The 19,576-nt window shown below is 37.4% G+C and overlaps 4 protein-coding genes across 8 annotated transcripts; 1 reads left to right on the top strand and 3 right to left on the bottom strand.

The window, feature by feature from the left end:
- Positions 1-1,950: 1,950 nt before the first annotated feature.
- LOC117920642 (pentatricopeptide repeat-containing protein At5g66500, mitochondrial) lies at positions 1,951-3,054 on the bottom strand. Its single transcript, XM_034838242.1, has one exon. The coding sequence runs from the start codon at positions 3,052-3,054 to the stop codon at positions 1,951-1,953; it is 1,104 nt and encodes a 367-aa protein (XP_034694133.1).
- Positions 3,055-3,075: 21 nt separating this feature from the next.
- LOC117921306 lies at positions 3,076-8,393 on the top strand. Of its 4 annotated transcripts, XR_004652315.1 has the most exons (8): positions 3,076-3,453; positions 3,681-4,156; positions 6,100-6,180; positions 6,360-6,488; positions 6,628-6,691; positions 6,795-6,856; positions 6,968-7,095; positions 8,135-8,393. XR_004652315.1 is itself a non-coding variant. In XM_034839166.1 (7 exons), the coding sequence occupies exons 1-6, from the start codon at positions 3,091-3,093 to the stop codon at positions 6,831-6,833; spliced, it is 1,149 nt and encodes a 382-aa protein (XP_034695057.1). In that variant the 5' UTR covers positions 3,076-3,090; the 3' UTR covers positions 6,834-6,856; positions 6,968-8,393. The 4 variants fall into 4 exon arrangements, 3 of the variants coding, with proteins under 3 accessions (XP_034695057.1, XP_034695055.1, XP_034695056.1); XM_034839166.1 differs by having other exon boundaries at positions 6,798-6,856; positions 6,968-8,393; XM_034839164.1 differs by having other exon boundaries at positions 6,968-8,393.
- A 1,734-nt stretch (positions 8,394-10,127) lies between these two features.
- LOC117921305 (probable protein phosphatase 2C 38) lies at positions 10,128-13,517 on the bottom strand. The gene is made up of 4 exons (XM_034839163.1): positions 12,610-13,517; positions 11,739-12,106; positions 11,227-11,463; positions 10,128-10,842 (listed from the first exon to the last, which is right to left on the bottom strand). Exons 1-4 carry the CDS (start codon positions 12,932-12,934, stop codon positions 10,609-10,611), a joined length of 1,164 nt encoding a protein of 387 aa, XP_034695054.1. The 5' UTR covers positions 12,935-13,517; the 3' UTR covers positions 10,128-10,608.
- Positions 13,518-15,609: 2,092 nt separating this feature from the next.
- LOC117919921 lies at positions 15,610-17,489 on the bottom strand. 2 transcript variants are annotated; one of them, XM_034837227.1, is made up of 5 exons: positions 17,127-17,489; positions 16,894-16,991; positions 16,679-16,799; positions 16,207-16,556; positions 15,610-16,063 (listed from the first exon to the last, which is right to left on the bottom strand). In XM_034837227.1, exons 2-5 carry the CDS (start codon positions 16,926-16,928, stop codon positions 15,826-15,828), a joined length of 744 nt encoding a protein of 247 aa, XP_034693118.1. In that variant the 5' UTR covers positions 16,929-16,991; positions 17,127-17,489; the 3' UTR covers positions 15,610-15,825. The 2 variants fall into 2 exon arrangements, with proteins under 2 accessions (XP_034693118.1, XP_034693117.1); XM_034837226.1 differs by having other exon boundaries at positions 16,894-17,489.
- Positions 17,490-19,576: the final 2,087 nt, after the last annotated feature.

The following is a 19,576-nucleotide window of genomic DNA, read 5'->3' as shown; positions in this document are numbered from 1 at the left end:
AAGGGGTATAGAAATTTATCTCGAGACAGCTGGAGATGATATTAAAGAGTGATCAGGTGCTACTTAGATTGCTGCATGGGATGTTGAATTAAGAATCCCAAAGATTGGTACTTCTGATCACAGCTCCAATGAATGCAAAAGAGAAGGAAATCCAGTTTAAGAATGCATATTTATAAAAATGGGAAGGAACCCAAGGTCCAGAGATCCATGCTTCCTGCACTCCCAAGTAGTCCAGATGATAGACTGCATGAGAAGCATAAAAAAGTAGGACACCAATCAAGCTGCTTCATGTGATACAATCCATTCCAAAATGAAATTTCAAGCCACAACTGAAAATAAATATAACTGTGTTCCAAATACAGAGAATAATTATTTTATAAGTTCTTATAAAACAATCTTCAATTTTTAAAGAGTATGATAGTGAGAGATGAACTTTCACTTACCAAAAGCAGTTTTCTTCAGGCATCAGAAGTAGCGATACTCCAGCAAAGAAATTTGTTGCTTCCATGTCTGTAAAAATTCAAAGGGTGCGGAAAAGAAGAATTAATCACAAGAATATGAGACTTAGTAGGAGAGGAAAACACAATGATATGATAACTATTGGTTCATAGAACAGAAACAATGAAATAGAAGTGGAAAATACTAATCACAAGCGATAAAAAGAACCAATATGATGACTATTAATTTCATGGAACCGAACCAACTAAAAATAAAGTGAAAATGCTGCTCATAGCACAAGAATTTGCAAGAGTAACATCATATAGAAATCTCAAAATGCCAGAAGAAATTGAACTACTTTTTCATTCCTGATATAACAAGTTCAAAATCCAGAGCTCAGTTTTTTCCATTACCTAACTAACTAAGCTATAAGAGTATATTCAGTTGGAAATGTTGAAACCAGGTCCGAAGAATTACATATGAGCTTGCTATGCTACAAAAGCAGCAATGAGATCAGTTGAACCCCCATAGCTTTTCTGAGTGATAAATAATGAAATTGTCTTAGAAGTACCCTAGCTACAATCAGATACACATCATTATATAACCTGTAACTCCATGGTCACTCACTAAAATAGTGAAAATTATGTCACAGTTTCAAAGAAATCCAACAAAATATTAAGAAGAAACTCTAGAAATTTTAAGTAGATTTCATGAATGTTTTCCGAGAGAGTATGAGAATTGAAAGATTATGCAATAAAGGATAAAAAGGAAATAACAAAAAGGAAGTAAATAAATGAATAAGAAATAAAAACAAAGTGACCACCAACTTCCCTTATTAACAACTCCAAGTCAAAACATGAGTAAAGCTTCCTGCCCATGAACATGAAAACCAACACTCAATGCAATTGAGTACAAAAACCAAAATAGATTACACACCAACAAACCCAACCCACCTGACCGCCCCCTCCGTGTTATAACTTACATCAAATACAAATCCCAAAACCTTTTTAAAAAGGTCAAAAAGTGACCTAGTACCAAGTTCATCAAACATTTGCTCAGCAATAAAATAGAGGGTAAGATCAAAATATTAAAATTCAAGATCATAAATACAAAAACATATCCAAGACAATAGGATAACTTGCCTTGCAAAAGAGAACAACTTGATGAAACCCTGATAGGGAGAATCAGAGACTTGAAGCAAATTGTCTTGATTGAAGACCATTCCCTGGCCTTCAGATAAGGTTGTCTTTGGGATCATTCCAGCTGATGGTTCTTCCAAACGTATAGAATTCTTTTACATCCAAACACATTCATATTTGTTTCCACTGGGTTCAACTGGGAGGAAGTTAATGCTAGGGAATAGGGTAATGAATGTATTTAAGTATGTTTGTGATTAATCTACCACCACCAACTTGGTTTAAGTGTAATGAGTTGATGATCAACACATCCATCCAAATGTACTGGACCTCACTCATTTGATGAACCTTTTAAGAATGTTCAAGTTTTGATTTCTCAATTGATGTGTTGGATATTTACATGGCAGTGTGCAACAGCGACCCAGCTATTCCCGGTTTCTTTAACCAGTCCTTTCTTCCTCATAATGCTTCTTAGTTCATTCACAGAATCCCACCTTCCAACAGCTGCATAGAAATTTGAAAGTAGTACATAATTTCCAGGCTTATTTGGCTCTAATTCAAGGAGATTCTTTGCAGCAAACTCACCCCTTGAGACATCCAGGTTGTGACTACAAGCATTCAGTATAGCTGCCCATACTGCAGCTGTGGGTTTGGTTTGATTTTTAACCATATTATTAAACAGACACCACACCTCTTCTATCTGACCTGCCCGGCCTAAGATATCTATGAAGCAGGCATAATGCTCAGGACCTGGATCTAAATTGTATTTCTCCGGGATCAAATTAAAACATTCTCGGCCCTGTTCCACTTTCCCTGAGTGCGCACAAGCTGATAAAACCGCAAGAAACGTCACTAAGTTTGGCAGGATACTGTTTCTCTCGCCCTCCATCTTCTTGAACAGTTCGAGAGCTTCAAGCCCATGACCATGATTTCCATATGCATCTATCATGCTTGTCCAAGAAACTACATCTTTTTTATCCATGCTATCAAACAGTGATCGAGCATTCAAAATTTTCCCGCATTTCGCATACATGTCTAGGAGAACATTACACAATTGGGTATCAAATGTGAACCCAAATCGTATTGCCACACAGTGTATCTGCTTCCCAACCCACAAATCTGAATTCTTGGAGCAAGCAGCAAGAGCACTAGTAACTGCAACTACATTGGGTCTCATTGCACTCATAATCAAGAATGCCTCTTTGTACCTTCGATTCCGAACGCACCCGGAAATCAAAGAATTGCGCATGACATCATCTTTTTTCCAATTCAAATTGTGAAATATTTCCATCGCTTCCTCAATGCACTCAACATTAGTGTAAAAATCAATAAGCGCAGTACCCAGAACAACCAAATCGCGACCCATTACAACCACCAACGCATGAACCTGCTTACCCTGTTGAAAGGCCTTCAAAAGGGTGCAAGCTTTGAGAAGAGAACACAGAGTAAACTCGCTCAACCACACTCCTTCCTTCTGCATTTCTCTCAAAACAGAGAGAGCTTCCTCGGGTCGGCCATGCCTTACAAAACTGGAAAGCATAGTGTTCCAAGTCACAACGTCCTTGAAACCCACCTCTTCAAACACACGAACCGAGCTGCCCAACTGACCGTACTTGGAATACATATCCATAAGCGCAGTTTTGGTGACAGTTGGAGTATCAGAACCCGTTTTGATAGCCAAAGCATGGACTTGTTTTCCACATATTGGGTCAGGCACGGCCAGAACAGGAGTGAGAGTGTAGGAATTGAGGTGGGAACCGGCACGGTGAATGCGGCGGAAGACAGACAATGCGGCCACGGCATTTCCACTGCGAACGTGAGAAGCGATAAGGGAATTGAGTGTGTAGAGGTCTCTATGGGGCATTTCATCGAACAAGTGGTACGAACCCAACTATCCTTGATTCAAACGGTATACATACGGAAATATGGAGAAAGAACCTCTTTTTCCACTCTTCTAACTAAATAAAATATTAAATTGTATTTAGAGATTATTCATCTTTATTTTTTATTTTTAAAAATAAAAATATTATTTTATTTTGGAAATCTGATTTTTTTTTTTTTACAAAAAGGAAGGTAAATTTTTCTACTTTTATTTTTCCTAAAAAGGGGCTGGGAATCGGACGGTCCACAGCGCAGCCCTCGCTATTTATTCTCCAGCCCTTCAGTATCTTCCACACTAAGGCTTCTCTCCTCCCTCCTCTCTCCTCTAGCTGCGTTCTCTTGACGCGATTCGATCTAATGGCGACCGATACGCAGAAGCTTTTGCAAGAAAACCCTAGCAAAACCCTAGGTGTAGATCCCCCTGCCGACAGCAACGCCTCGCTCAAGAATCGTCTCCAAGAAGACGCTCCCAACACAACTATTCCGTTGTCGCCTACCGATAATCCTGTTTCAAATGTTTCTTCCAAAGAACCCGATGAATCGAAGGTAGGAGATTCGGCCGGCGCTGCAGATCCGGTGGCCTCGTCCCCGACGAATACTGCTACTGTTTCGGATATTCAGAAAAAGATCCGCCGAGCCGAGCGGTTCGGGATGCCGGTGCAGCTGTCCGAAGAGGAAAAACGCAATTCCCGAGCCGAAAGGTATATGATGATTGATTTTTATGTATGGTTTGTGCGAATTTGGGGTTAGGGTTTCGAGGGTTTGTGTTATGTTTCCCTGAAGGTTGAGGACTTTTTTATTTTTGCACAGCTCTAAATGGTTGATTTTATTGGTAACTAAAATAGATGGGTTTGTGCTAGTTGAAGAAACAACTACGATGGATTTTATTCTTTCTTCTGTAATTATTGCATATTTATGACACGATTGAAAGAGGTTGTGGTTCTCACCATGCTTAGCTCTAGGTACATTATTGTGTTTTGCAGCCTGTTGGAGATTCTTAAGCACGTTCAAATATTTTTGCCTTGTGTGTTTTTTTCATCTCTATTTTCTTAATTATTTTATGATTCAATTTCCTGTAATCGCACTTTAATATATAGTGGAGGGGAAAAATTGTTTTTCACAATATATTGACAACACCCGAATAGAAGTCCTACGATTTAATAGGAGGGAGAATATCATGTTGTCAACACCCGAATAAATGTAGTTTTAAAAAAGGAAGAATTTACAACTTCTAGAGGACTCATTGACCAAGTAAAGAGAGCTGAATCAGCTCCATTCCCTAGGAATCCTTCATCTTTGCCTTTTGCACATATATTGAAAATAAGCAGAAAACACCTATTATTGACAACTTCCACCTTTCTTTCCCAACAAAACTGCCATTGCCAATTAGACAATCTCTCCTTCACAGAACAAGGCAGCACCTAAAAAAAACTAAATAAAGAAAACAACAATGTTTCACAAGCTTCAATTTCACTGCACCATGGATGAGGATATGATTCCTGAGTTTGCTTGCATAGCCTAGTTCAACTGACAGAAGTTCACCCACTGCTCATGAGTTGGTTAATCATAATAATCTTCTGCTGGGTCACTTCTTCAGGAAAAGAAGCCAATTTAGGATGGAACTCTTAAACCCTGCCCCTCCTTAGTTGGAAAAGAATATGCAGAAATTGACATCAAATATTTGCGAGAAAGCTTGATCCAGAAAAATCCATATTTAGGTGTTGTTTGGATTGAATTTTTTTGGGAGCTAAAGGCTTTTTTTTAAGGCCAGTGAAAGCTTTTATTGACTTTTGGACATTCTTAATAACTGCTTCTTGCTTTGAAAAGACCTTCACACCAAAGTAAGAACAATGTTGGTTATCATTGGAGCCCTTCTTGTATTCCAGGTGGAAGTTGTTCCATGTTTAATGAAGCTTTCTTAGGAGAGAGGTTGTTCCCTTGAAATTGTGGTTTTAGCTTCAACTTCTTTTAGATATTAGTAAAGGTAAGTGGCTAAACCAAATAAGACCTTAGATGCCCTCCAATAGAGGCTGACGATCCCTGTTAAGCAGTAAGCCCACCATTATAGGCTTACTCTACTAATGGGTTTTAAGGCCTCTACAAGTGAAACAGGTTCACTGCTTGCATCTAGCTCAAAACTTGCCCCAGAAGGGCTGGGCCCCTAAGTTAACCCCTAGTCCTTGGCTGTGGGTCACAAATATCCAATCCCATCCCACTGAAGCCTCCACCACACTCCACTCCACGAACAACCCCTCAGTTGAGCCTGTCTGCCCTAATGATTTGAAATGCTGTCTTTCACATTAGTAAGACAAATGTTCGGCTGAGTTTGACATAGTTTTTGATGAGGGGGAATGAGGTTGGATTGGTCAAATCAACCATTTCCTGGGTTCCAAGAGAAAACTTAATTATGATTTTAAATATCATGTACCAGAAATTCTTTTAAAGCTTTCTTTGGACAGGGTTAATCCACATTTTTCATGGCAGACACATTTTGCAGGCTGAAATTTGCAATTTCTCTGAATTATGTGAACCAAGGACATTTGTGATTATAAATTGTTTGAACCTAACAAAACTTCCAAATTTTTTCCCTTCAATTCTGGTTTCGCTGATTGAATTTTTCAAACATTGATGTATGTCATTGCAGGTTTGGCACTGGGCCCACGGTGCATGGATCAGATGGATCAAAGAAATCAGAAGAGCTGAAGAGAAAGGCTAGAGCAGAGAGGTTTGCTTTTCTGCCTCCTTAATCAAGTGGCTCTTTATTTTATTTTATTTTATTTTTCATTTTCATTCTTTCATTCTTGTGTTTGAGGATTTGGTTTTTTGGGTTGGAGAGTCAATCTGTTTGTTTTTTCCCCCTTTTCCGGATGCAAATTTAAAAATCTTTTTTGTTATCGTTCTCAGGTTTGGGCTTCCTCTTGATTCTGCACCTACTGATGAGGAGTCCAAGAAGAAAGCTCGGCTTGCCAGATTTGCATCAGTGTCCAAGACAGATACACTGGAGGAGGATAAAAAGAAAGCAAGGGCTATCAGGTCCAGATTTCTGCAACCTTTTTTCTCTGTGCAATTAGTGAATCATCTAAATGTGCCTACCATTCTATTACATTACATAAGTGAATGCATCTGCTTTAGTTTTTAATCTGACGTGTGGTCCCCCTGAATTTTTTTTCAGGTTTTCAAATCCTCCATCTGATTCTCTATCACAAGTGAATGGCAAGGGAGAAGATATTGAGCCGGTAGGTCTTTGTTAATGGCTTACTTTGCAAACCTGTTAAAAGCATTTGTACTCTTCAAAATTTTACTGTTTTCTGAATTTATGCTTTTGTTGTTGGAAATCAGAAGACTGCTATTGCTGGCAAGGCCAGTGGAGGGGCCTGAACACCTACATCGTTTTTCTGACAGTAAGATTTTTATAAAAATGTAATTTTTGCATCTTTATATATGGATTACTCTGATTCTTTTTTCCCCTGATTTGGGTTGTGTTTTTATATTTTATTTTTGGATTTTGGCAGGTTAGGTTCTAACTTTTTGTGATTCCCCCCAGCAGCTTCTATACCCATTGAAATTTTCTGACATGAATTCCCAGTTGGTGCACCCCTGTTCATGGTTACCTTTCTACAAAATACACAAGATTTTGGTGGTATGGATGATACTTTGTCATCTCAGATGCAGTTATAATATCAATTTATTGAGGCCCATGCTAATTAACAACCACCTGCTTAGTGTTAACCTATCTAAAATGACCAATAAGAATATCAGAAATTCTGGATTACAGTCTAGGGAAAATATTCTATTATCCAAATTTTGTTATATGAAGCCTAACTTCTGCTGAAACTTCTACTTGGTTACTTGTTTTCAATTAATGATGTTGCACCCCTATCTTGTGACATGTGACTGGCCTTTCATATCAAAGCATAACTGCTTACTTGTGATCTACTGTTAGATTACAGCAATAAGTTGAACACCTAAATCTGATATCGTCTGATCCAAGATTTTTTAGTCTCAAAATGTGCAGTATTGTTCCGTTTGAAGATGAGGTCCCTACTTACTGAGATTTCTCGGTTTAAAATTGGTTTGTTAGAAAAGAACTACCCATCTTAGGTATTAAATGATTTGATCCTTGCTGTTTTCGGTTATAAATCATTCAAGAGGTTGGTCAATCATTTTTATAGATGAAGCAATGGTAGACTTAGATCAAGAATTTTATTAATTTACTGATGGTTATTGTTTTTAGATTTAAGGGGTTTAATATTTTTAGGTGGGGTACCATTTGTTTGTGTTTCATTTCATGATACAACAGTACAACATATTTTGCTGCAATGAGTCTTGGATCAGATGGTATTAGTACCATGCATATTCTATATCTGTGCAGTTCTTTGAGATCATATCATCTCTGCATGGTTGTTGTGTTGGACCAGTGTTTCAACTTTTTGCTGTTTCTCACAGTAGATCCTTGAACACATGTCAGGAATTGAGAGGGTGAAATTGGTGGTAAGTTGTCAAATGAATGAGCTTATGGAATATTAGTTTCTGCAATGGGGCAAATTTGAAAATATAGGATCCAAGCTTCAAGATGTTTCCTAGACTATAATTCTTTTTCAGAATTTCTGATATTCTCTATAATTTTGGATAAGTTAATGCTTAAAAGGTGTTTGTTGATTAACCTTTGGTTTCACTAGGTGAATAGCCCCAATTTATACTGGAGGATATGTGGAAAAGCAGGGAGGATTGTCCATCGTAGGGGTTTTGCTTGTTCATTGATACCCTATCTTTTCTCTCTTTTTTTTTTTTTGTTAGTTTTGTTCATTGCTCAGTTTGAAAATGCCCCGCTTCTGAGGAAATTCTGTTTGTTTTAATTGGATTTATTGGGAATAGGAGGACCAGGTGACATGGAGGGAATCAGTAAATTAGTAGATAGTTTTTATTTTTCTGAAGATATGTTGCTTGTCTGCTGTTGATGCTTATTTGTTGTTATTTTGCTTTTGGCTATACTTTAATAAAGTAGGCATCATCTATCTTTTCCTAATAGCAGTCATTGGAGCCACAGCACATAAGGGATGCACCTAACCTCCATTGTGTTTGAGATATTTGGAAATTTTCACTTTGATATCACATTAGTATTTGGAGTTATATCATTAGAGTTGGATGTGAGGTTGCTGCTAAGTTTCTGCATTTTATCTGATTGATCAGTCATCTGAATGATTTGGTGTGAATATAGAGTCCTGGGAACTTGGGAGTGAGACTGAGGAACAAGACCATCCCGAAATAACTACTGAGACAGCTGGCCTCAAATCTGTTTCTTAAGAAAATTCATCACTTTATGAGGCTATCTTACTCATAACAAGTGGGTGTATTAGGACTGTTACTTTTAGTTCATATAAGTCATTAATTATTACTCTTAAATGAAAAGGTTTTGTCCACATGAAATAGGTTGTAGCCAACCCTCTACTTGTTCAGCATATTATAAATTAGAGCTAAGGAGGAAGGTTTTATATATTCAGAGGTCAGTTTCCAGTGCAGGATGAGTTATTGCCTTGTTTTTTATTTTTCTCCACCAAAGTTTTGTTGGTTTGTTGGTTTGGTCACCTGATGAAGGTGGTATTGGTGATTTGGTGGGTCCTCCAATCAAGCATGATGGTTTTTAATGCAAATTTGCGGTTTAGGGGGGTGGGTTCATAAGGCCCGCCAGCATCTTTGGGCCTGAAGTTAAAATGACCTTTTTGATGCTTTGCACGGAGTGCAGTGTGAATCCTTGGATTGGATGTTTGTTTTTAATGTGTAAAGGTGGAATGATATTCATAAACTTAAACATGCTAATTACCCAGTTGAATGTCGTGTTAGCCTTGGCATAACTTTGCACTGGGCAACGTGCTCAAATTGCAGAACTGAAACTTAGCTAAATAGCTCCAGCCGCATGTTTCACTAATTGTAGTGGATGGTAGGCAGGCGTTGGTGAATGAGAAACAAATTAGGCAGAGGAGGCAGGCGGTGGTTAATGAGAAACAAATTAGGCAAGGGTGGGTGGAGGGCCGGAAGGGATGCTGCTTCCCATTTTCTTGGTGCTGATGGTTCAAGAAAGTGGAATGATCCAATTGATCTTACCAACTGTCTAATGTCTATATGGCTTTTCCCAAGGGCATGGTAAATTTTGATGCGGATCTTTAAGGGCACAGCATATATGGACAAAATTCTGATCTTTAAGGGCGCTGCATATGGGAACAAAATTCTGAGATGAAAATCATCTAGAGATGATGGTTTTTTGGTGTGGCTTTTCTACTGTTTTGCAGTACGGTCCTAGCATTTTAAGACCCAAAAGAGTTTGTAGGCGTGAAAGCCAAGGGCGGCGATAAGATATTGTTATGGATGGGCTTGCTTTTTAGTAGAGATTTTAATTTATTTATATTTATATATTAATTAAAAACATAATTTTTCATAAAAATAAAAATAGTCACTTAGAAGTTGAAAGGGCATCATTCAACTGATGTATGGCTTCTCATCTTTAATGGAAAAATGAGGTGATATTTGTTTCATCAGCGATTTCTGGCTCATTGGTGGAATGAAAAGAATGATGTGTATCATGCTACATCAAGCGTGCATGTTCTTTGTATCTAGGCAACGACCATAGGTGAGCTTTGTGAGATGGGATTGATTTAAAAAGGAAACAAGCTGTTACTCGTCTCAACACTGCTCACTTCATCCTTACTTTGGAGGGAAAAAAAAAACCTTAACAACAAATAATAAATATATAGCCTGGTAATTGAATGATGATATCTTAAAATCAAGAGAGAAACCAGTGCAAAAACTCCTATCTACAAGGCTAAGATGTTTGCAATTTCAGCTTAACTGAATGAATGCATGCAAATTCAAGTCTTGTATTTCACAATATCGGTTCTTGACATGAGATATCGGTGGTAATTTTCCCATCGTCATTCAACTGGGGGCCCTCCCAGTTTCTTCTTGAGCCAGCAACACAAAATTTCCAGTGAAGAACCCTTCTTCTCAAATCTCTTCCGCCTCAGAAATCAACCTGTCACTCGAGATAGGAAAGCCAGCCAGCTACTCTTACAAGCTGAAAAGGATTCTGTCCCCCTTTTTTTTTTCAATCAGAAAAAATGGAAGGGTTTTGAGAGACGAAAATGGACAATATTGGGGACTATACGTCAGCAGCAGGGGCGGGGGCCTTAACACCTCCTTTTATCGAGAACGGGCAACCGCTGGAGGAGCTCCTTTTGATCAGAAGGGGATCAAGAAACACAACTACCACCGTGATATCATCGTGAAAATGTCTCCTCACCCCTCTGTCTATCTTTTTCAGGTCAGAGTACCTCATTTCTCTTTTCTTTGCTGCTTCTTGAAGTGCAGTTTTGACAAGTTTCCGGGCAATTCCCTACATTACAAAGGTAATAGCAATTTGAAACAACATTATTGTCACCAGTAAAATTGAGACAGTAGGCCCTTATTCAGTTATTTACCATTATAAAAGTAATAAGTTGACAACTTCCTCAACTTGTAAGTTACCTATTATCAAATTGGCAATATGTAATTTAATATTATTGAAATCGTAAAAATGTTTTAACTGCAAAAATGAACAAAATGATGGTTTTGCAAGGTGTAAGCGATGATAGCCGGAACTTATTGGAGCTGCTTACTGAAGCAGCAAGGTATTTTGATGATCATATTGATGCTTGATCAATTGTTAGAACACGATTGTACCAACCAGTCAAAGGTAATCAATATTAATGCATATGATTTTATGAGGCCAAAATCTTACATTACGTGGGTAATTGTTGACAATGTTGACCGCCTCCTGGTTGCTAAGATGCTCCCACAGGCCATCAGAAGCAAATATGATAAACTGGTCTTCAGGCCGGATTTTGTGTACAGATATTGATGGTTCTGAGCTAAGGATAGGCTCGATAAAGGGTTGAGGCAATCTAAACCTGGACAGGAGAGGCTCTCTGTTGAACTCTGCCTTCTTAAGATATGCGTCACCTATGGATCTTGAAACCTGCAAAGACAAAGAAAGATAAGAAGCTCTATATACATGAGGTGATCCATAGATAATGGTTTGGGAACCATCCCTCATCAATATGTGTGGCACTGCTCAATTGAAATTCTAAATCCTAATAAAAGAGCTGCTTCTCATTCATAAGTAAAAGTGTCGTGAAATCCAGTGTTTTTACACAAAGAGGAACAAATGGCATTAGAAAGAAACTTGATTGCAATATTCCAACTACTTTATGTAGAGCATGAAAGTAATAAATGGAGAACCCAAGAAATTACCTGTATGAGTCCCTTCACACGCCAAACCTTGTGTCTTAAGACCACAATATGTTTATCATGGGGGTGTAATGACCGAAGTTCTTCCCTCACAGATTCAATGCTAGCATTGTGCTCTGTTGATAACTGAATAGCTGTGACTTCTCTGCTGGCCCTTTCTGCCCTCCCAAGCACAGCCCGGGAATCTCCAACATTTGCAATATATAGCAGTCCATTGCATATGATTCCTGCCAAACAACATGATCCCACAGATGCAATCTGTGGCTTAGTGAGCCACTGCTTCTTCACAAGTGAGAGAAAACCCTCTTCTGTTGCTGAGAAAGCTTTTCTAATAACACTTTCCGATATCTCTTGATGCTCGGTTGCAAATTCTGCATCACAAACAGCATAAAGTCGTAAGTACTTGACTATCCAGGTTCACTGGGTCATCAAAAGAGAAAGAATCGGTAACCGTAACCGGGAAGACTGAAACTCAAATATGTTATGCATGAAATTGTGACATTGCCTCTACAACCAGTTGAAATTTTAGGACCTGCTAATCATGAAGGTTTTCTTTTGGGATTGATTCCTTGTAATACAACTGACAAAATACTTAGGATACGTAGGTAATCCATTGATAACCTCAAACTCTTCAAGCTTCAGTAATAGTGCAAGCTACTTCTCAAGCACAAGCCATATTTAGTGATCAGCTCATGGTGATCATATACTATGAAATAGAGTAGAAAATATAGGTAATAATTAGAAAAACTAGAATGGTAGGCAACTCTTCATTGATGACCGACCACAAACCAAAAAGATGATGCAACACCAACTACTGGAACTAGAGCTTAAAACAAAATGAAGAAAGAGCAATGCAGTTAGGAAGAAAACATACTCTTAAGATTGGGGAAGAGGTTTTCATTAACAAAGCGGGAAGCCTCTGGCCCTCCATGTCCGTCATATACACCAATGAAGGTCCCATAAGGCCCCGAATCCAGGAAACTCAAGGGCCCGGACTCGAGCTGGCTTTGGTCCTCCAACAAACAATTGGCCTGAATCACAGCCATTGAGAATTCACCGTTAATATGTTGGCCCAGGTCCTTATACCACAACAACCCATCAACTCGACCACTGGAATCTCCTTTTCCGCGAGTTCCATCACCTTCTACGGACGGCTTCCAACAGGGTTTAACCATTTTCATGAAATAGATTGATATCATAACCTTACATTTCTCATCCAAATGACCCAGCAATCAGGAAATTCATCAAACCCAGAACAAGATTAACAAAAAGACCCAAACCCAATCTCAAGTCCAGCTTCTGCTTATGCTCCAAACCCACAACCCCAGGTCCTGAAACTATATACCCACTAAACCCAGACACCATTAATAAGTACAAATCTGAAAAAAGGACCAAAGGGGTATGGGCAAAACGAAGGGGAAATGTATTCCGGGACAAAAAAGCAGCAGTTTTAAAGTGAGTTCAGAGAATATGGAGGTGTGCTGGTTGTGTGTACCTTGAATCTGGGTTGAATGCGTTTGGACCTTCCATATGTGTCATCTTTCAAACAACAGCCTTAGCTGGACAAACCCATATAGATTTGATAGTGGCAGAGGCTGTTGCTGTATGAGAGAGAGCAGGGGGAGCAATGGATAAGAGAAGGGTTTGGAATTTTTCGGCAGAAGATCTTTATATTGTTGTCAGATGAGATCTGAGATGCAAAATAATGGGATTTTTAATGTTTTAAACTAGTGCAAATTCTGACATTTTTGCTTCCTCTCACTTTCTTGTTTTTTGTTTTATGCTTTTGTGGCCATATGCCTTTCTCATTTTGCATGGCTGAGATTTTGAGATGTTCCACATTCATCAGCATCAACCCACCCTTTTCGCCCCTTTTCCGGTTTTCCCTCCTTCCTCTTTCCTTCTCCACCCCTTATCATTATTATTATTTTCTTCATTTCCTTTTCAGATTCTCTGCTTCTGCTTTCTTTATCCCTTTCCTACTCCCCTCCCACAATTCACACATCATAAGATGAGACTACCTATGATAATTCAAACTTTGAAATGTCAACCAATATAATCAATATAGGCCTATGTCAGAGACACCCATGTTTAGTTTAGGAGAGCTCTAAATCCATGACACTATAGCTGTTACCAATATTATCATTTTGACAAATAGCTAAATGACAAATGGAAGTTTGATGTCATGAAAGAATTGAAGTTAAAATTAGAAAAAATTATTCGATTTATGAAAAAGAAAATGTTGATTTTAGATTAAGAAACATTATTGGATTTTGGGCACATGTGATGGTTTGAGTTTTTTAAATTGAATCAAGACAGGAAAAGAAAATCTTATTCTTATGGAATGGGTGTGTGATAAAATTCTTATGCATGTGACAAAATTGACTTTGCCATTTTAAATGTAGTTGTAATTCTTTTCTTCCCATATCATGCTTCCTCATAATTAAGAGTTCTTAATTTCATCCATATTATGATTATACGAGGTATCCACATGCTACACCGTGCTCATAGATCTGGTCCATGAAAGAACAAAACAAGGAATAAACTAAAAACAAATAATTAGGAGTTGAATCGATAATGATTGTACCTCGATAAAATTAATTTAGAACATGCAAACTAATAAAAATCTTATTATTTTAGTTGAAAAATAATAAAATATTAATGAAAATAATTTTTTTTTCAAAATTTCCAATAATCAAACATTCCATAAACTTAACATTCAATCTTTCATCTTTGTGGGACATTTGAACCCTCCTTTGCATTAGAAGGTTCTCTTATTTTGTGCTTACATTCCAATTTTCTTTGTTCAAAATTTTCTCTTTAATATTCATCTAAATTTCACATATTAGTCATTCATTTAGCTTTGACAAGAATAAATGCATACACATCTCAAAAATCACTAACTCTTTAGTAACCCCAAGTCGAATTGAGATCAATAAGACCAAACAAAGTATGATACATAAAAACAAAGGGATTTGTTGGAATTCCCACATTTTAAAAATAGGAAAAGAAAAAAAAAGCGAGAAATTTAAGAAGAATTTGAAAAGGGGGGACATTTATTGTATAGAAATAATTAATGGGGACCCAGTGGGGCTTGAAATGGATTTGATCAATTGTCATCTAGAAACCCCACAACCTAAAAATTAATAGCTTCAGCAATGAGGTGGATGGCTCAAACTTTATGAAGCATTAATACTTAATAGCTAAGTGGATGGGTGTAGCAAATCAGACTCACCAAAATAGCAAAGCATTGGAAAAAGTTTTCACAATAAAAGGTCACATTATGTTACACTTCTTTTTAAGCAAAAGTAGGTAGCAGGAATGGGACATTCTAGGCTCAGCTCTTCACCCTTTAGTGGAAGGCAAATGGGTCTTTCTTTCCTGGACCCATTACCTAACCACATTGCCCTACTTTTTTTAAATTGAAAATGACCCCTCCCCACCTTTTTTTTTTCTTTTAATCTAGGGTCCAGTGTGAACTTATCTTCTAATAATCAAATCAATTTAGGGCAAAATCCCAAAACTTTTTTAGGGTTTTGCGGTGGAGGGGACAACCCCCAATTGGGTTTAGGCTGTGAACCAGCTATTGGGACATTGATCTAGTTATAGATGGGTTGGTTATGGGTCTAAATCGGTCTATTATGGATACCCTAATCTCAATCTGCCAACCTCATTCATCCACAGTTTTTTTGGGCTTTATGAAATTCTAGCCCATGGGCTTCCGAGTTTAAGGGGCCCCATCTGTACTCTGGATCGACATATTGTCTTGGTAAGAAGCCCAATCTCTTCACTTTTTTTGGGCCTCGGCCTAGTTGGGTTTGTGAATCTTAGCCCAACTTAATTAAATGCAACCATGCCAGTCACAAGACTCAGATGACCACATCCAAAAATATCAGAATATCAGATTCAAATTCAAAAAGCTTGACTAGAGAAGAAGAAAAATACATACAGAACTTTTGGATCTCAAGGTCAAGGCATCTAACGGCTAAGACTATGAAAGTTGACCGTAGATCCAAGGGTCCGGATTTATGCACAGGTTATCTCTCCCGTCCTAGACGTGACTTAAATGTTAAGAAGGACATTATTACTATTAGCATATGCGAGTTCCAATTGACCCAACATTAATCATATGCCTTGTTTCCATTGACCTCTGAATCTTTTCTCTAGCATGCCTCAGTGCTGCTAGCACTTCTCCGACATCTACTTCCACCGGTGACGCGGCCGGAATGCTCACCGGAACCAATGCCAGTGAATTGTCTATGTTCTCCTCCTCATTCATGTCTCCATTGATCTCCATCTCTGCCTCTGAAGATTTTTGGCTACAAGAGCTGATAGATACCACATTATCAAATTTTTGTGTTACTTTAATCTTAAAAGATAAAAGCAAATCCTACATTAGTCTAACTGATGTTTCTGAAATTCATAATTGGAAATTAAGTTTGAAATAAGTAAGCAGGTTTGGATTAAATACCTGTGCTCATCGTTCTTGATATCTTTGGAGCTTGGGTTTGATTGGAGTTCAGTGGAGTCTTGTGAGACTGTTGGGGAGTCTGGTTTCTCTATCTTTTCTTCTATCTCGCATTTGGGAGAGTTTGGAATTTGAGATTTGGACTCTTTTTCTTCTGGGTTTTTGGTGGCTGAGGAGGTTATGGATGATTGGCAGGAGATTTCACTGTTATCTGATGAACTGGACTGTTCTGATCCCTCTGAGGCAAATGGGATTTTCAAGGATTCGAGCTTTTTCATTAAGAATTTAAGCCTCTTTTCAGCTCTGTTCCTTGCTTTGATCTCTGTTTTTAACTTGTTCTCAAGCTCGTTCAACTGTGCCCTCCAATGAATTTTGGAGAAAAGAGAGAGAGAGAGAGAGATCAGAACGAGTGATTAAGAGACAATGCATTTCACAGCCTACAATTACAAATGAAGAGGTGTGAGAAAGGACAAACCTTGTTGCTCATGAGCTCCGCATCCTCTTTGGCTGTCCTTGAAGCTACTCTCTCTGCAAGTAATCTTCCTCTCAAGCACTCTAATGTCCTCAAACGATCATCTTCCTCCATCTTCTTTTCACTGAGAAAGAGAGACAGCCATTTCACAAAATGTGAGAAAGGGAGAGAGAGAGAGAGTCAGAGAGACAGAAACAGATAGACCAACAAGAACCCACCTCCATTTCGCATCTACATTCCCACAAGCTATCATTTCCTTCCCTTTCTCCCTGGCTCAGCGACTTTGATGACCGCAATTCCAAAGACCCAAACCAAACTATAATCCAAAAAGCTCAAAAAATACTCATCACTAGCAGACCTATCACTCCTTCAGATCACTCTTTAACCAAAAATGCAGAAAAAATTGGCAAAATATTTATCACACCCGAGATTTGTTAAATGCTCTCCTTACCTCAAATAGGAGAATCTTTGCTTGAGTAGAAAACAAACATGTTACTTTGTTAGAGGAGAACAAGGCCAGAGCTTGGCCTATTCGCCCAAACCTCTGATGCTTTATATCTATCACCACTCTCCACATTCGGTCCTCCTTTCACTCACCTCTCCATTTTATCTTTCTCACTGCCACTGTTTAAAGTACTAGCTTTGATTCATGGGTAGATTACCCCTTTTTAAGACATGGGGTTGAGTTGGGTGCCTAATATTCTGTGGGTCAATCCTCAATTCTCAAAACTCAATATCCAATTTGAACTGTACAGTATGAATTTGGGCAAAATGTATGAGGTCATCAAACTCTAGAAATGGAGATTCATGTTGTGTAGGTATATCTATATTACTAGAATATATGCATCTTTGCGTGTTTGTTAGTGCGTGGGAAAGAGGGCCTGAAGTCACCTCTACATTTAAAATTTTGAAGGCGTCGCGACAGTAAACACCGATGGATACAGCTGATGTTGTCACGTGATGTCCCTGCATTGTTTTCTTCCCCCTTCATGTGTTGGTTCAGCTCTGATTTAATCAATTCCCATATTCCTATTCCTATCCCTCTTGTGGACAAAAATCCCACAAAACCCTGCTCATTTATTTTCACAAGAGAATATTATCACGACTTTGAGGAGAAAGATCAAGCTTAGATGTTTCTAATACACGTGGCTTAGTGGGAATTAAACACGACAGGGCTTTTCAATATGAGATGATTGATATGTTTCATTCAACAGTTGGCTTGAATGGCACTCAAAGATATGATGAGCAAGGCAACCCCTTGTACTTGAGATTTTCCACTGCGCACCTTATTATAAATCCTACCCACCAAGCTTTTCCCAATGAAAATGAATGGGGAAGAGGCTTAAAGTTAAAGCAGAGTCAATATGATTTAAGTGGGTCAGTGTATTTTCATATGGGGGGGAAGAAGCCTTCAAAGTGGGCCTGGAGTCATCATAAAATACAATCAGACCTCTTATTGTTCTTACTCATTTGGGTTGTCGTAGTTGAAAGGGCTCACTGCACGTCTTCAAATTTCAGATCGCCATGTGGGTGAAAGTGATATGGTGGCTATTGCTTTTTGGCTTTTAATTTTATTTTGTGGGGAAAGAAGGTGGTGAGTCTGCAGATTGGGATGGGCCCAGAACAAGTGGGTGAGGATATGTTGAGATCAGATGAAGAGTTGGGACCAAAGCTGGAATGGGCTAAACTTATCAGGATGGCTTCTTAAGTTCTGAAGATATCCTGCTGTGATGTTTGTGCATTGATTACGGGCTTTAATCAAGCCCATTTCTTTAGGGCTCTATGATCCAACCCATTAGAGTTTAGACTACTCCAAAATTCCTCACTCTTGAAATTGGAAAAAGAAAATATTAGAAAGAAAATCAATATTAGATAAAACATAGAAATTTGAAGCGAAAGACAAATTTTAAAATGGATGAGAGAGAGAGAGAGAGAGAGAGAGGCGAATTGATAGCAAGGTGGTATGAAAGCTTCACATATTGGAAGATGTAGTGGAGAGTTCTTGCAAAACCTGTTTAGCAATTATTTTTTAAAACAATTTTTGGATTCTAAAAAAAAAAAAAAAGACAAGACATAAAGAATAATTAAAAATACAATACTATGGAAAAAAGTCATTCTTAAAAAAAATTAAAATCATAAAATATTTTAAGTTTTCAAAAAATAAATTATTTTAAAAAATATAAGAACAGGTTCCAAAAACCTTTTTTTTTTAAATTATTCTCAAAAATGCTTTCTAAAAAGAGTTTAAAATTTTGTCCGTCAATTATTTAAATATATATATATATATATATTTGACAACCAAAAAATAAAAAATAGTTTTTTTGTTTTAAAATCAGAAAATAAGATATTTTCATAAAATATTTTTTTTAGTTGCTTTTTAGAATTGTTTTTTTTTTAAATAAATCAATATAAATATAAAATATTTTTAAACCATAGAAAACATTTTAATTATTTTTAAATAGACTTTTATCACACAAAATATTTTTTAAAACTATTTTTCAAAACACTACTTTGTTTGTATCTACATTATTACCAAAAACTTGTTAATTTTCTTTCTTTATTTATTATTATCATAAATTATACTATAATGATTTTTGTTCTTAACTTTGCATAGAAGCCAAGCTAAGTCAACAATCATGCTAAGACAATAAAACCAATACAAGCTCAGGTGCTTCCCATAAGTATGGCTTGGGAAAAAGAGGGAGATGAAATGGAAAAGATAAAGAGAAAAGGTTTTATTTATTTATTTATTTATATATATATAAATAATTATATTTGTGTTTTGATAATTGGTGTCATATCTCTATATTTAATTGTTTTATTAGAATTGGGTCATAGAAGCAACCTAAAGAGTCCATTAAAAAACCATTAGATTTGTCAATAATTGTCGTCATAATTATA

Source organism: Vitis riparia, chromosome 8, assembly GCF_004353265.1.
Source record: "Vitis riparia cultivar Riparia Gloire de Montpellier isolate 1030 chromosome 8, EGFV_Vit.rip_1.0, whole genome shotgun sequence".
Taxonomy (NCBI): Eukaryota; Viridiplantae; Streptophyta; class Magnoliopsida; order Vitales; family Vitaceae; genus Vitis; species Vitis riparia.
This window is presented reverse-complemented; position numbering and strand designations above follow the sequence as displayed.

What these genes read in the sequence shown, in the direction of transcription:
- LOC117920642 (XM_034838242.1), bottom strand. Translation starts at nt 3,054, where the DNA reads ATGCAGAAGGAAGGAGTGTGGTTGAGCGAGTTTACTCTGTGTTCTCTT.
- LOC117921306 (XM_034839164.1), top strand. Translation starts at nt 3,091, where the DNA reads ATGCCTTACAAAACTGGAAAGCATAGTGTTCCAAGTCACAACGTCCTT. An exon ending in GGCATTTCATCGAACAAGTG is followed by an intron (nt 3,454 to 3,680) that starts GTACGAACCCAA and finishes TTTCCTAAAAAG; the next exon opens with GGGCTGGGAATCGGACGGTC. An exon ending in AAGAAAGCAAGGGCTATCAG is followed by an intron (nt 6,489 to 6,627) that starts GTCCAGATTTCT and finishes ATTTTTTTTCAG; the next exon opens with GTTTTCAAATCCTCCATCTG.
- LOC117921305 (XM_034839163.1), bottom strand. Translation starts at nt 12,934, where the DNA reads ATGATATCAATCTATTTCATGAAAATGGTTAAACCCTGTTGGAAGCCG. An exon ending in CCTCTTCCCCAATCTTAAGA is followed by an intron (nt 12,107 to 12,609) that starts GTATGTTTTCTT and finishes TTTGTGATGCAG; the next exon opens with AATTTGCAACCGAGCATCAA. An exon ending in GTGTGAAGGGACTCATACAG is followed by an intron (nt 11,464 to 11,738) that starts GTAATTTCTTGG and finishes TTGTCTTTGCAG; the next exon opens with GTTTCAAGATCCATAGGTGA.
- LOC117919921 (XM_034837226.1), bottom strand. Translation starts at nt 16,928, where the DNA reads ATGATAGCTTGTGGGAATGTAGATGCGAAATGGAG. An exon ending in CGGAGCTCATGAGCAACAAG is followed by an intron (nt 16,557 to 16,678) that starts GTTTGTCCTTTC and finishes TGGAGGGCACAG; the next exon opens with TTGAACGAGCTTGAGAACAA. An exon ending in ATCAAGAACGATGAGCACAG is followed by an intron (nt 16,064 to 16,206) that starts GTATTTAATCCA and finishes GGTATCTATCAG; the next exon opens with CTCTTGTAGCCAAAAATCTT.